The sequence below is a fragment of the Pecten maximus genome, chromosome 14 (assembly GCF_902652985.1).
Source record: "Pecten maximus chromosome 14, xPecMax1.1, whole genome shotgun sequence".
Taxonomy (NCBI): domain Eukaryota; kingdom Metazoa; phylum Mollusca; class Bivalvia; order Pectinida; family Pectinidae; genus Pecten; species Pecten maximus.
In genome coordinates, this window is record NC_047028.1 from 16,091,590 (window position 1) to 16,107,678 (window position 16,089).

The 16,089-nt window shown below is 39.0% G+C and overlaps 1 protein-coding gene across 1 annotated transcript; it reads left to right on the forward strand.

Annotated features, from left to right (window-relative positions):
• Positions 1-2,895: 2,895 nt before the first annotated feature.
• On the forward strand, positions 2,896-11,085 carry LOC117341678 (low affinity immunoglobulin epsilon Fc receptor-like). Its single transcript, XM_033903542.1, has 4 exons — positions 2,896-3,097; positions 6,688-6,856; positions 9,058-9,266; positions 10,321-11,085. The coding sequence occupies exons 1-4, from the start codon at positions 3,019-3,021 to the stop codon at positions 10,698-10,700; spliced, it is 837 nt and encodes a 278-aa protein (XP_033759433.1). The 5' UTR covers positions 2,896-3,018; the 3' UTR covers positions 10,701-11,085.
• The last annotated feature ends 5,004 nt before the right edge of the window (positions 11,086-16,089 follow it).

Sequence of the window (16,089 nt, forward strand, 5' to 3'; positions counted from 1 at the left end):
TGGGACGGGTGTCAGGGAGACACCAACAGCCAGGGTTAGATTGGGACGGGTGTGAGGGATACACCAACAGTCAGGGTCAGATTTGGACGGGTGTCAGAGAGACACCAACAGTAAGGGTCAGATGAAGACGTGTGTCAAGGAGACACTAACAGCCAGGGTCAGATGGGGACGTTTGTCAATGAGACACCAACAGCCAGGGTCAGATCGGGACGGGTGTCAGGGAGACACCAACAGCCAGGGTTAAATGGGGACGGGTATCAAGGAGACACCAACAGCCAGGGTTAGATTGGGACGGGTGTGAGGGATACACCAACAGTCAGGGTTAGATTGGGACGGGTGTGAGGGATACACCAACAGCCAGGGTTAGATTGGGACGGGTGTGAGGGATACACCAACAGCCGGGGTTAGATTGGGACGGGTGTCAGGGAGACACCAACAGCCGGGGTTAGATTGGGACGGGTGTCAGGGAGACACCAACAGCCAGGGTTAGATTGGGACGGGTGTCAGGGAGACACCAACAGCCAGGGTTAGATTGGGACGGGTGTGAGGGATACACCAACAGTCAGGGTCAGATTTGGACGGGTGTCAGAGAGACACCAACAGTAAGGGTCAGATGAAGACGTGTGTCAAGGAGACACCAACAGCCAGGGTCAGATCGGGACGGGTGTCAGGGAGACACCAACAGCCAGGGTTAGATTGGGACGGGTGTCAAGGAGACACCAACAGCCAGGGTTAGATTGGGACGGGTGTCAGGGAGACACCAACAGCCAGGGTTAGATTGGGACGGGTATCAAGGAGACACCAACAGCCGGGGTTAGATTGGGACGGGTGTGAGGGAGACACCAACAGCCAGGGTTAGATTGGGACGGGTGTGAGGGATACACCAACAGTCAGGGTTAGATTGGGACGGGTGTCAGGGAGACACCAACAGCCGGGGTTAGATTGGGACGGGTGTCAGGGAGACACCAACAGTCAGGGTTAGATTGGGACGGGTGTCAGGGAGACACCAACAGCCAGGGTTAGATTGGGACGGGTGTCAGGGAGACACCAACAGCCAGGGTTAGCTGGGGACGGGTATCAAGGAGACACCAACAGCCGGGGTGAGATTGGGACGGGTATCAAGGAGACACCTATAAAGGAAACAAAGCAAAGAAAGACCGGATAGTGAAGAAATAAAGAAACGATTAAAGATCCCAAGTGTTGGATTGTGGGCAGAAGATCTGTTTTGGTCTTTTCAATATTTCCTTAATAGAAAACATGGATCAAAATCTTCGGGAGACCCACTTTTAGTCGTCTTCTACGATACACGTGCAGTGTGATACAGAGGGCCATATTATAGGGCTCTCCAATGTCTCCTGAACAGAAGTGCATATTTTATGTTAAAATAGTCGATCAAAAAAATATCCGAATAAGCTCTGGAAAAGTTAATATTAGTAATGGTACATGTATGATTGGTTTGGTTTGTTTTTATTTAACGTCCTATTAACAGCCAGGGTCATTTAAGGACGTGCCAGGTTTGGAGATGGAGGAAAGCCGGAGTACTCGGAGAAAAACCACCGGCCTACGGTCAGTACCTGGCAACAGTCCCACGTAGGTTACGAATCCAGAGGTGGAGGGCTAGTGATAAATTGTCGGGACACCTTAACCGCTGGGCCACCGCGGCCCCCGTACATGTATGACCTTTGCATAAACCTTGCTACGGCTGAACGATGACTCTAATTGTCACTCGACTTCTCAATATAGTCTGTATTTTTGTACTTTACACACGACTGAATACCTTATCTAAACATTTGTACGAAAGGTTTATCTGTATACCTAACTATCTTTATTGACGGAAGTCAATATCTTTAACACTACAGCATGTAAATAATAGATAAAGTAAATGACACCCAGGGGACATATCAATTACCATGTATGCGATCAATTGCCATGCAACAGCAAGGGTCAAACGATGACTTTTGATGTGAAACATGAATAAAAAGAACGCATGGAAGAAAAGGACAAAAGGACAAAATGAAATGAAGGAGGAGAAATGAAAAAGATAAAAAAAAAAATGATAAGGGGGGCGCTCTTGGGTTAAGAAGGGAGCGGGGGGGGGGGGGGGGGGGGGGGCGGATGGGGAGGTATCTGTCTCCTGTTTGACATTTCAATGTAATGCTGCTCTGAAATATCTACCATTTACCAAATTCTAAGTAGACCATCCTAGCAACAACTTATGATACACTACCAATTCGAACAATATGCCGCCATGGCCGCAAATTAATATACAAAATCTTTGTCGATGAACAATTGACAAATTATATACCATCAAAATAGAATTGGAACTTTGTCATCTTATGGTATTTTTCGGACATAAATATGTAAAACAAACATTACGTTACTATTCTTTAATTATAGTAATCAATATAGTGTTACTGTTATGGGCATTTCAGCTCCATAGTCCAATAGCTAGCTTTTGTGGCTGTGCGGTGGAGTGCCCTGTCTGTGTACCGAAATTAAGCAACGTCCAGCGTAGTCAGTGGCCGCGAACGAGCCTAGTATCAGTTAGGGTGCCAGGGTCATATTAGAACGGGGGTCAGCAAGATAACAATAGAAACAAGTAGAGATAAGATGGGAAATGATATCCCAAGTTGTGCAATGCGGACACAATATCTATTTTGGTCTTTTAAATGTCCTCTTAATAGACGACAAAGAAAAATTCCAAATTCCTCAGAGGGGCGTTATTCCTGGTTTAGCTTCCAAAAGTTTCATGAAGTAGACATGAACAGGTATTCTTGGTTATGCAGATTGTCCCACGCAGTTGTTGTTGTTTGTTAAGATACGTCAAATCAACCGTGTCAGTGACATCACAAATATAGATATCGCATAAAGGGAATATGCCAGCTATACCATACTTGTGTTGATATACTGTACGTTTCATTGCATGTCATCCGTGGACTACTCTGATTGGAGAACAAGACAATTATTTTCAATCCTATCCAGTGCGCGGTGATGATTAAAACTGGATAACACAGTTGTATGAACGTTATGTCTACTCTGTATTGCATTATGAATTACAGGTTCGTCTTTGTGTGGACTTTGATCATAATAAGCAAAGGTATTTATTTTTTACTTTTGTTTTTACATATTAATTGTATTCTACGTAAATGTGTGTGTTGTTGATCAGAAAGTAAAGATCTGAAATATTTGAAATGTGATGAATATATATATAATACATGTACATATATCATTTTCACCCGTGAATGTTCGATGATAGGAATACCTGGATCGCAATGTATGTACAGACGATTTGTGACTATGGCCATGTCAGTTTATTGGGCCCTCCATCACTGCGCCATGGAAACATAATGTTTGATTTCACGATTATTGAGAGGCGACGTTTTTAGATATTGTTATTATTATTTATAGTTATCATTATCATTTGTATTTGTTATTAGCACATTTTAAATCAAAGTTCTGTTAGATACATTATACATGTACATTGCAAATTAATGAGACTGCTTAATACAGCTGCAAATGTTAAGTAAGCATTTCAAAAAACATTCCTTAGTTGGTATGCAATGACTTGCTGGAAGTACGAAAGAAGATTTATCGTATGCGGCAACACTAAATATGTTATCTTTTCTTTTTCTTCTGAACGACTTTCCCCTCGTGTCTCACTGGTACTTCCACACTTTGGTATAAGGCTTCAGTTGAACATTCGTCCAATTTAGGAAGTCTTTGTGATTCAGTTCCATGGCCGATACATACCACAGTATATAAATCTTATCATTGCTAAGAACAGAGCAGAGCTATGTATAACATTTGACTAACTCTTTAACATTGATTAGACAGCATTTGAAGTCCAACTTCAGTTCCGTAAACATAAATTGAGAACGAGGTGAACGAGCATTCAACTTTGTCTCCAGGAGGGAATTGGGTCGTTATAGTGTTGGAACCCATATGGTAACCAAAATATACAGTTAGCGACTGAGAACTGGCAACGATGTTACCTATCCCTTGATACCCGCGGCTCTAACTCTGATTAAAATCATTCATAATGATGGCACCTACTTTTGGTGTACATACCTGAAACATGTTTCAGAAATCTTTATTTTAGCATGATCTAGATATAAAAACATCTTTCATCTATCGACCTCTTAAAAGGGAACAACCAACCAATAGAAAAAATATACTTTTGAAACATCCCCTGCGTATGGAAAGTTGAGCCAGGGATAAAAGGTCTGGCAGCCCCTTGTTTGGCAGCATAATTATCTTACCCCGAGGGTTGCGATTCCCCTGTCACATTTCCATGGGGGTCAATGATTATTTTTCTCTTACCCTATTTACCCTCGTATGTATCTAATATTGACGTACATCAATGCAAGGAAATGTTGATGTTATGTAGTAGAATTGGCGACGTGACGTCATTGTACTGTTGCCGTGACGTCATGGTATTGTGACGTGAGAAGAGCATGAGTAGCTTGTCTTTTCCCTAGGGTGAGATAACAAAGCCGGTAAAACAGCTGATATCCCTGTCCAGGGTAAGAGAATAATAGAATCTTTCACCCCCTTTTGGGCGAGACAGGAGAATCTCAACCCGAGGGGAATATTCTTAAGTTGCCAAACACGCGGCTTGCCGAGAGTTTGGCAGCTTAATTATCTTACCCCGAGGGTTGAGATTAATAGAATCTATCATGGATCTGTTCTGTGGACAGGGATATCTCAACCCGAGTGTAAGAGTTTGGCCAGTCAGCACGAGACTTGCCGAGGCCTGGCCAGCCAAACTCTTACACGAGGGTTGAGATATCCTTGTTCGCGGAACAGACCCGTGCTTGATTATTTTTCTCACATACTTGCAACCAAACGTAAGTTTTAATGAAAGTGCGTCAAAATTGATGACGTCATCATTTACGACTTGGTTACTCAACGTAAAATAATGACGTTACGTTATTGTTACAGCGTCATATAGCGCGTGCCAGCTGTCTTTACCTACCCCGTGTAAGATCGATTGATCTTTTCCCTAGCAACCGCCGGATAACCCTGTGAAGTATGGGAGAATAAGAGCATCTATCATGGGTCTGTTCCGTGGACAGAGATATCTCAGCCAAAGTGTAAGAGTTTGGCCGAGGCCTGGCCAGCCAAACTCTTACACGAGGGTTGAGACATCCTTGTTCGCGGAACAGACCCATGATTGAGTATTTTTCTCACATACTTGCAACCAAACGTAACTTTTTACGAAAGTTTTTCATCGCGTCGTCTTCAATGCTCCTTGGAATGGGCGTCAAAATTCATGACGTCGTTATTTACGACATCTGCTCAACGTAAAATGACGACGTTACGTTATTGTGAACAGCATCGTATAGGGCGTACCGGCTGTCTTTACCCACCCTGCGTAAGATCGATTTATCTTTTCCCTAGCAACCGTCGGATAACCCTGTGAAGTATGGTAGATTAATAGAATCTTTCAACCCCTTGGGGTGATACAGGGGAATCTCAACCCGAGTGGAAGATTATTAAGTTGCTAAACACCAGGCTTGCCGAGTGTTTGGCAGCTTAATTATCTTACCCCAAGGGTTGAGATTTCCCTGTCTCACTCCCATGGTGCTGATGATTATTTTTCTCTTACCCTGTTTACCCTCTTATGTATCTAATATTGACGTTAATACAATGCAAGAAAATGTTGACGTGACGTGATTGAATTGTCGATGTGACGTCATTGTACTGTTGCCGTGACGTCATGTTGACGTGACGAAATACAATTGTTGAGAACGTGAGAAGAGCACGTGTAGCTTGTCTTTTCCTTAGGGTGAGATAAGAAAAGAAAATTTCACCCCGGTTAAACTGCGGATATCCCTGTCCATGGAAAGAGAAAAGAAAATCTCACCCTAGGGAAAAGACAAGCTACATGTGCTCTTTGAACGTGCATCTTAAAAGGGGGACGTCACTGACCAGAACCGGAACTATTTTTACGGGGTCACATACATACATTTGATTATCTGCTGGTTTCCTTGGTGCATACTAACAGAAACAGGTTTAATAATTAAAATAAGTTTTATTTATCAGAGTTAAATGAGTGGTTGGTGTTCTTTTGACAGGCTTATCGGAACTACATTTTGTATGAAAACATCCTAAGGTGTAAAGCATCTGCTGCAGCCTTATCAAAATAGTCATCCGCCGTCTACATCTTGTTTAACACGTTTAGATTTGGTTCACACTACGATAGGCAAATAGGAAAAGAGAAAAATAATCATTCACTCCTTTTTTAACTTAAGATCCTTCCAAGTGTTGAGATCCTCTATGTCACCCCAAAAAGAAGTTAAAGCTTGTATTAATCCGTTTCTATCGAAATCGATAATACTTATAAAAGAAAAGAAAAGGAAAAAAAAAGGAAAAAAGAAAGAAAAATATTACATGCAAATTTTGACAGAGTGCAATTGTTTTCAATTTGTAAAGCCTATTTAAATGCTCATTTTATTACATTCACTTGTACATATTCCGTTTCCATTATTTTTATTTTTCACGTGCATCATTTAAATCCAACATTTTCAAAAAACCTAAAAGTACATTATTGAAGTTTTAAATTTATTGTTGATACTGTACTAACTTAGTAAAATGGGACAGATGTATTCTACTTTGTTGCTCCTCCGCTGGAGACATACACATTCAGCAAGGGATTCGTCGACGCATGCTCTCTTACAATTGCAGGGTGTGTATGGGGTAGTGAATCACCTTTCTTCTTTCCCAACACTACTATGGATTGGAACAAAGCTAAGTTATACTGTGAGTCACAACAAGGCCGATTGGTTACCATGGATACACAGTCCAAGTATGAGTATGTCCGAGCAATGAACAACAGGCACCACGGGAACATCGTGTGAGTTATAATTCCATCTATTGACAGTCATTATTACAAAATTTGATATGTGATTATGCAACGAGTAAGACAGTGATTTCTGACATTTAGTTTTACTCATGCAATCGATATTTAAGACAATAGTGCTTTATGATTCTAGAGTACACGAAGTTATTGATGAAAACCTAAGCTCTGGTGGTTTGGTTTGGTGTATTCTGTTAAACCCCTTTTAACAGCCAGGGTCATTTAAAGCTGACAGTGCAAGTTAAAAAGCATCCAATTGAAATTAAAAAAAAAATACCTGTACAGATTTCCAAAAATCGTTTCCGAGACAATCCCCAGTTATGGTAGTGTCGTATCTAAGGACGGGCAGACATTTTTCCTTTTTGTTATGCGTGGATACAACCAAGCCGCCGCTGCTATAAAAAGAACGTGCTTCGTCACACTCGCATTCACTCTGACCTCAGGTGTTCACGGTGACACACCTGTATCTTCTACACTATATCTGTACACCACGTGACCTACAACTGTATTCGCGAACGACACCAAACAGAAGCACTTACCTGTAACTTGAGCAGAAAGATGGTCAGTGTCTCTCAATTATCTTTCAAATCTTGTTGAAAATAAAGTCTCCAAATAAATGCTTGAAAATGCATAACGAATTAATCCCAAATACTCTATCCATCTTCTCACGTGTTTTTCGTGGGTGCAGCCATTTTCATAACAAGTAAACAGTCCGAGGAGTTCCGATTTTTACTCGTATCCTACACTAGCACTCCTCGGATGTTTTCCTATTGTCTACACTACACTAGGGCTGATGTGCGGTTTTATCACGTTTTAATTGCGTTATGGCACGTGCACAAATAATACATTTGTACGAAGACACGGAAAATATTTCGATGGAAACTATGGATATAATGATGTAACAGTTGTAAAGTTGTTCTAGCTGCATATCCCACTGGAAAGACTCAGGTAGGAATTTACTCATATTTACTCTGTTTATAATTTCATTAGGTACATGTTTTGTTGGGGCCCAAATAGTTTGTGTTGTCAATACTTTCTTTTCTTTCTTTTATTGTAAAATAAAATATATATGTATATATATAAAGTTACCTCTTCAAATTCCATATTCAAGTTCCGTAATGTGAACAAAAACTCATTTGCGTTTGTATTGAGAACGTATACTATGTATAATGGAGAGATGTGTCGCTATGCGCGTGTATCGATAGACTGATACTTGTCTCAATGAACGCACGCGCTTTTATAGCGGCTCGTATCTACGCATTACAAAAAACAAAAATGTCTGCCCGTCCTTAGATACGACACAACCATAATTGGGGGATTGTCTCGGAAACGATTTTTGGAAATCTGTACATGTATTATTTTTTTTTTAAATCTCAATTGGATGCTTTTTAACTTGCACTGTCAGCTTTAAGAACGTGCAAGGTTTGGAGGTGGAGGAAAGCCGGCGTACCCGCGGTCAGTACCTGGCAACTGCCCCACGTTGATTTCGAACTCGCAACCCAGAGGTGGAAGTGTCGGGACACCTTAACCACTCGGCCATCGCGGCTTTAAGTTACTGTCCTTTTCATCGGCCTCATCCCTACATTTATTTTACAATAATTGCAAATCACGTTAAATCTTAATCACACGTTATCCCAGACTGAAGGATTGAATTGCGTCTAGGTGAAAGGCAAGTGTGTTGGCACAGTGCCACCCGACCACTCCATATGTGGTGCTGCCTTAATCCCTTTCCTGGTTGTTATCTTAAATCCGTAAGTTTCATTTAACAATCTGTATTCTATCACAAACCTTTGGGATGAGGGATAGGATAGTCATATATTGTGGTAGTGTTCTGTGTATGTTTATTTTTATAAACAGTTCCATTATCTTTGCCAACATGATTTTGTATTCTTCCTTACGTTTACATTTGATGCTGCATCTTGGACCCTTATGCTGAAATAAAATGATTGGTCTTATATTGGTTTCAAAAAGCTGGTCATGAATTCAAAGCTCTTCTTACTTAGCTCTAGATAGTGTATTGACATATGTGCCTCACATGAGTTCATATATTCCTTGGCAGTGGTGTTAAGTCGTTAATCTGCACCTGTTGCCCTCATTGATGTTCTGTTTATGAGAAGCTGTTGTCAGCATTTCGATTAAGTATCCTTTCTACCATTTATTCTATCTATCATGAAAACTGATTTATTGATGACTTGCAGGTCCTCTCGGGATTTATGTATTGGACTCTTTACAACATCTAAAAACTGCACAAACTATGTATGGCTCAGTGGCAAACCGTTACAATGGAGTAAGTGGGGACCCGGTGAACTTGAGCAATGTATACGACAACAATGCGTCAAACTTCGATTCGGTCTCTTCAAAACAGCGGCATGCGTCGGTTACACACATTTAGTCATGTGTGAATATGGTAAGTGCATTTGTCGGAGAGGTATCGGCCAATCAAAAACAGTCGTGTGTGAATATGGTAAGTGCATTTTGTCGGAGAGGTATCGGCCAGTAAAAAAACAGCTAAAGTCACAGTCATGTGTGAATATGGTAAGTGCATTTTGTCGGAGAAGTATCGGCCAATCAAAAAAAATTAAAGGTAACAGTCATATAACATGTCAACATCGGTGTCATTTACAATACTTTTTAAACATTGGAAAATATTTTTGTTTAGCTTCTGTCAGTTCCCAAACAATTCCTTGAAACATGCTTTGAGCAGATCGCTTAGCTTTAGTCTGTTCTAAACAATTCTTTGTGAACACTGGGCAGATCTCTTTCCTCAGCTGCTGCCAGCTCCCAACAGACTGATCTGCTTTGTCCAGCTGCTGTCAGTTGTCAGTTCCCAAACATTTCTTTGTTGATGCTGGACTTATATTTTGTCCAGCTGCTGTCAGTTCCCAAGCAATGCTTTGGTATGTAGCTTTCTATTACAGCCAAATGCTATCACAAGGAGACAAACCTGACCAAACCACAGCCTCATAAAACGTTCAATTCACGCTAACATATCGCAAACCTGCATCATAGCGGAGGCCGCCCTGAAATGGCCTGAGTGTAGGTCAAAGGGCGTTCAACAGTAATAATGATAAAAACAATGTTCTTTACAAGATTGTATTTCCTCACAATGACGAATTTCATGCAGTTATGTGTTTCAGCAATCCTCATTATTAATAGAGAAGGATTGAACTAATGCAGTATATTAAATTATTTGAATTTGAAGATGTATTTGTGGTTTTGGTGATTTAAATAAACCAATAAGATATAAATACCAGGAAGTTGTCTAGCCAAGGAGTCAGTCAAAAGAATATACCAGTAATAAAGTAGGAAAGAAACATAAAATGTACGGAAACTAAAATATTCTCGTGTTGACAAAAAATGACGAATACGCTGTTTTAGTATATTGATCACCATATATAATATGTTTTGGTGGAATGAAATACTTATGTGCTATGAATTTTAACACTTTATCTTTTTTAAAGTTTCAGAGAGCCCTTTGCCACTACCAACAACTTCGTTGATGATGACCACAACAGAAACCAGTACTGACACGCCTCTTCCCAATGCCGAAGCCACCACTAACAATATAGCATGCGGTTGTTGTACAAAAAGAAACAGAAATATCACACAAATTAGTCGTGTCGACCTGCTAAATACCATCACACAGACCAAGGCGGAACTGTCTGTCAGAATGAACACTATCTCGACCTATCGACGGAAGAGGATCAGTGTCTATGAGGCAAGGCCGTCCTGTATGGCCATGGGGGTTGTCGCCTTGATCATCATAGCAGGCGTGATTGGTGCGATAGTGGTGCCGGATCTGATAATACTTTGTGTGTTTTTGAAGAATTTTAGCAAATAAATCATCGGCTTTATACTTGGAGCCAGAGTAAAAGTCATGCGATGGCTTTTCATTGTCAGCCTTCAATGTACATTAACTTTTGCTTGTTCATAGAACTTTTTTTTCAAACATTCATATACATGCAAGTTAATAAAAAAAAAAAGCGGACTGCGCGTGAATATTAAGATGCATCATTTCGTAACACATATTTTGAATGCTTTGCATGTATTCTACTAATTGCTGTTCATATATAGGCGATAATTTGTAGTTTCTAGAGCTCGATGGTCGGTGACCTTGCTTCGAACTGGCGAAGTTTCGATATTAATTTTGATGAAATTCTGTGACTTCAGCCGGCGAGATGACATTCCATGACAACTTCTTGCAAGATAATATATTTGGTTGGACTCATTACTGTGTTGAAAATTATAAAATCCAAATTCAATTTACAATCATTTCTCTTAAGATGTATTTTTATCCGTCGATGACTAGTAAAGGTTACTGTTTGCGGCGTAGCGGCAGCCGTATAAACTCATTAAGAGTAATATTTTGCCATTTTGATAAAAAAACAGAACTAGTTTACATGTATATTTCAGCAAGGACAGGAATAGTTGCCTGCCCTTTGAAGTCGTGAAGAGGGCGTTGCATGGATTTGGATCCACAACAGTATTATGAAGGGTCAAACGAATATTTGCAGCTGTAGTTGGAGCAAGGATTTTTTCGTTCATCTGTCCTCAGTCAATTTTTGTCTTAGATTGATATAACTATGTATCGACCTTATGCTATATTTGTATTTTTTACATAATGCGTTTGATTTTCCTAAACTATACACACTTTACCTCGACCAACGGACATAACCTATAACTTTACCTCGACCAACGGACATAACCTATAACTTTACCTCGACCAACGGACATAACCTATAACTTTTCCTCGACCAACGGACATAACCTATAACTTTAGCTCAACCAAAGGATATAACCTTGACTTAACCTCGACCAAGGGATATAACCTTGACTTACCCTCGACCAAGGGATATAACCTTGACTTATCCTCGACCAAGGGACATAACCTGTATCTTTTTTTCATTAGGTGCAAAAGGAGAACAGTATAAGAGGATACATAAGATAAAAAATGACCATTTAAAAGGAACCGAAAAGGAAAACAAAAACGTCATCTAATGCAGTGTAACGGTATTTGGGCTGTGATTAATCGACATCAAAATCATTACCATGCACATATAAGCAATATGTTACTATATTTCACACTAAAATATAATTAAAGTTATGGCTGTAAGGGATAAGCTCAAAGTATATTACAGGAGAAAATAACACTGGTATGGTATCTGTAATAGTTAGATATGTATTATAGTCTTCGTTATTTTTTGCTTAACATTAAAAAGATATTGTATGCAATAACAGCCAAAATGAGATACTCTCAAACATAGTCATTGTCAAGTTTCATCGCTTGTAGGAATGATTTACCTCATTATATACATGTGTATATATTTCGATACAAACCAGGATATCAACTAACTACAATGTAGATAGGTATAACTGAAACCTAAGTCGTAACAACATTCCATGCGTATGAATCTCTTCTATTTACGTGAAACACAGCCATTTAATATTTGAATGGTCGTAATTTCCAGAAACAAAAAGTCGTCTTAGACTTTTTGGTGTGCCTATGTTTTAGTGATAGAGTTAACCAAACAAATATATCAAGCTAATGCAAAATTTACGATAGCGAGACCCCCCTTTGTCCTGCCTCCATTAGCAACAATATGTCCTACGTCGATATCTCTGATCAATCGGACCGCGTTCCTGGCATATTGTCTAAAACTCGAGCTGTTGTAGCAACTGTCAACTGTTGGTATGTCCCTATACCGTCGATGATTTTTTTCTCTGCTAGGTCTGATACAAGCTATACATCTATATACATCCATTTCTATTTCAAAATCGACGCGGTCGTACGAAAAAAAGCGGGTAACAGTTCGAAAAAATCCGAACCAGTTTCCAACTCCCAAAACATATGCTGATATATATCCGCCAGGGGACAGAATTCCAAGCCTTCAGCACAATAGCCAAATGTGAAACGGTGTAAAGGGCAACACAGAAAATGGTTAAAAGAATATAAAATATAGTATTTCAACTTTATTCGCCTCCATTAGTAATACAACTGGAGCGGCAGTACAATTTTCCTGCCCTACTTGCAGGGCAGCAACGCGATAAAAGGAAGCAAAGTTAGTGACTATGTTATTTCCTTGTGAAAGCTTAGCAACAGGTTATCGATGAATTTATCAGTACTTATTGTTAAGTTCATAACCTTGTATACATGTATGTTTTTATTTTATTTAAAGTTTTTTTTAACATTCTTGCATCAGCTAGGGTCACATGAGGACGTGTGTCAAGGAGACATCAACAGCTAGGGTCAGATGGGGACGTGTGTCAAGGAGACACCAACAGCCAGGGTCAGATGGGGACGGGTGTCAATGAGACACCAACAGCCAGAGTCATATGGGGACGGGTGTCAGAGAGACACCAACAGCAAGGGTCTTATGAGGACGGATGTCAAGGAGATAACAACAGCTAGGGTCACATGAGGACGGGTGTCAATGAGACACCAACAACCAGGGTCAGGTGGGAACAGGTTTCAAGGAGACACCAACAACCAGGGTCAGGTGGGAACAGGTTTCAAGGAGACACCAACAACCAGGGTCAGGTGGGAACAGGTGTCAAGGAGACACCTATAAAAGAAAGAAAGCAAAGAAAGATCAGGCAGTGAAGAAATAAAGAAACGTTTTAAGATCCCAAGTGTTACAATGGGAGCAGATCTGTTTTGATCTTTTCGATGTTCCCTTAATAGAAAACATAGATCAAAATCTTCGGGAGACCCACTTTTAGTCGTCTTCTACGATAAACGTGCAGTGTGATACAGACATACTCTAGGGCTCTCCAATGTCCCCCGAACAGAGATTTGTGACCGCTCCGTTGTACCATTGGTGCACGTTAAAGTAGTTAATTGTTTATTACCGTTTGTTTTGTCTGTCAGGGTCATATTAGAACGGGTGTCAGGAAGATGACAATAGAAAAAAGCAAAGATGAGATGGGAAGTAATATCCCATATAAGTTGTGCAATGGGGACACAATATCTATTTTTGTCTTTGAAATGTCCTCTTTATAGACAAGGGGAAATCCCCGATTCCTCAGAGAGCCCACTTTCAGTTGCCTTCTACAATATATCTGTGATACAACGGGCGTTATTCCAGGTTTAGCTTCTAAACGTTTCATGAAGTAAAACGTGAACAGGTATTCTTGGTTATGCAGATTATCCCATGCAGTTGCACGTTGTGTGTTGTTTGTTATGATACGCCAAATCAACCGTATCAGTAACAACACAAATATATATATAACGTAAAGGGAATATGCAAGCTACACCAGACTAGTGTTGATATTATGTACGTTTCATTGCATGTCATCCGTGAACTACTCTGATTGGAGAACAAGACAATTATATACCATCCCATCCAGTGCGCCGTGATGATTAAAACGGCATAACACAGTTGTATGAACGTTATGTCTACGCTGTATTGTGTTATGAATTCCATGTTCGTCTTTGTGTGGATTTTGATCATTATAAGCAAAGGTATTTATTTTTCACTTGTTTTTTGTTGATTACAATTTTACCGTTTTTACATATTAATTGTGTTCTAGGTATATGTGTGTGTTGTTGATCAGAAAGTAAAGATCTGAAATATTTGAAAGGTGATGAATATTTATAATACATGTATATATATATATAATTTTAACCCGTGTATGTACATACATTGTACATTGCGATCCGGGTATCCCTATCATCGAATAGACGATTTGTCACTATGGTCATGTCAGTTTATTGGGCCCTCCATCACTGCGCCATGGAAACATAATGCTTGATTTCACGATTTTTAAGAGGCGACGTTTTTAGATATTGTTATTATTTATCATTATCATTATTGTTTTTATTTGTTATTAGCACATTTCATTTCAAAATTCAGGGAGATGGAGTGGTACCACTAGAAATGACAGACTTTGTATTTACTGTCTAAATGTTTGTAACAGACCAGTAATTGAAGATGAAATACATTTTGTATGTCTTTGTTCTTTGTATGATGAGCTCAGAAATGAGTTGTATCTGAAATTACCTGTAGATATGAATCACTTAAATGTGTTGGAGAGGTTCTCTTTTCTAATGTGTGATATACGGTCTGTAGACCTTTTTGTACATTTTTGAAACGAGCATTTAAAACTCGTGGTGAATATCTCCAAAATGTATGAATTGATTAACATGTATGTAGTGTGGATGTAATTAACTCTCTGAAATATATTAAGAGAGATCAATACATCTCAGTAATGATTTGTGTTTACATGTATCATTATTATATAATGTTACTTTCTTTCATGTTTATATTATGAATTTGTAAATTATAATTTGTTAAACAATGATTGCTATTTTCCATTTGGAACAATCACTTATATTTGTAATAACATGTACTGTGGGCTGGAGGCCTTTGATACTGAATAAAATGAATTTGAATTTGAAATCAATTCAAAGTTCAGTTAGATACATTATTACGGCAGGCCAAGTTGTATTCCAGGATTTTACCAAATTATATAAGATATCTTATATAATTATATACAATATCTTATAAAAGATATAAGATATCTTATATATTAAATGAGATATCTTATATACTTTTCTTTATAAGATATCTCATATAATATATAAGATATCTCATAAAAGATATGTTATCTTATAAAGAAAATTAAATAAGATATCTTATATATTATAAGAGATATCTTATATATATTATATGAGATATTTTATACATTATATGAGATGTCTTATAAAGGAAATTATATAACATATCTTATATAAACGGGGGGAAAAATCAATGAAATATTTGCATAAAAAAGAAAGAAAAATACAACATGAAACTTTTGACAGAGTGCGAATTTTTTTCAATTTGTAAAGCATGTTTAAATGTTCATTTTTATTACATTCACTTGTACATATTCCGTTTCCATTATTTTTATTTTTCACGTGCATCATTTAAATCCAACATTTTCCAAAACCTAAAAGTACATTATTGTAGTTATAGGTTTATTGTTGACACTGTACTACCTTAGTAGAATGGGACAGATGTATTCTACTTTGTTACTCCTCCCCTGGAGACATACACATTCAGCATTGGATTCGTCGACGCATGCTCTCTTACAATTGCAGGGTGTATATGGGGTAGCGAATCACCTTTCTTCTTTCCAAACACCACCATGGATTGGAACAAAGCTAAGTTATACTGTGAGTCACAACAAGGCCGATTAGTTACCATGGATACACAGACCAAGTATGAGTATGCCCTAGCAATGAACAA

Bases quoted from the DNA above. Each gene is read 5' to 3' on its own strand.
- LOC117341678 (XM_033903542.1), top strand. From the start codon at position 3,019: ATGAACGTTATGTCTACTCTGTATTGCATTATGAATTACAGGTTCGTC. The intron at 3,098-6,687 runs GTATTTATTTTT...TTACAATTGCAG, and splicing joins TTTGATCATAATAAGCAAAG to GGTGTGTATGGGGTAGTGAA. The intron at 6,857-9,057 runs GTGAGTTATAAT...GATGACTTGCAG, and splicing joins AGGCACCACGGGAACATCGT to GTCCTCTCGGGATTTATGTA.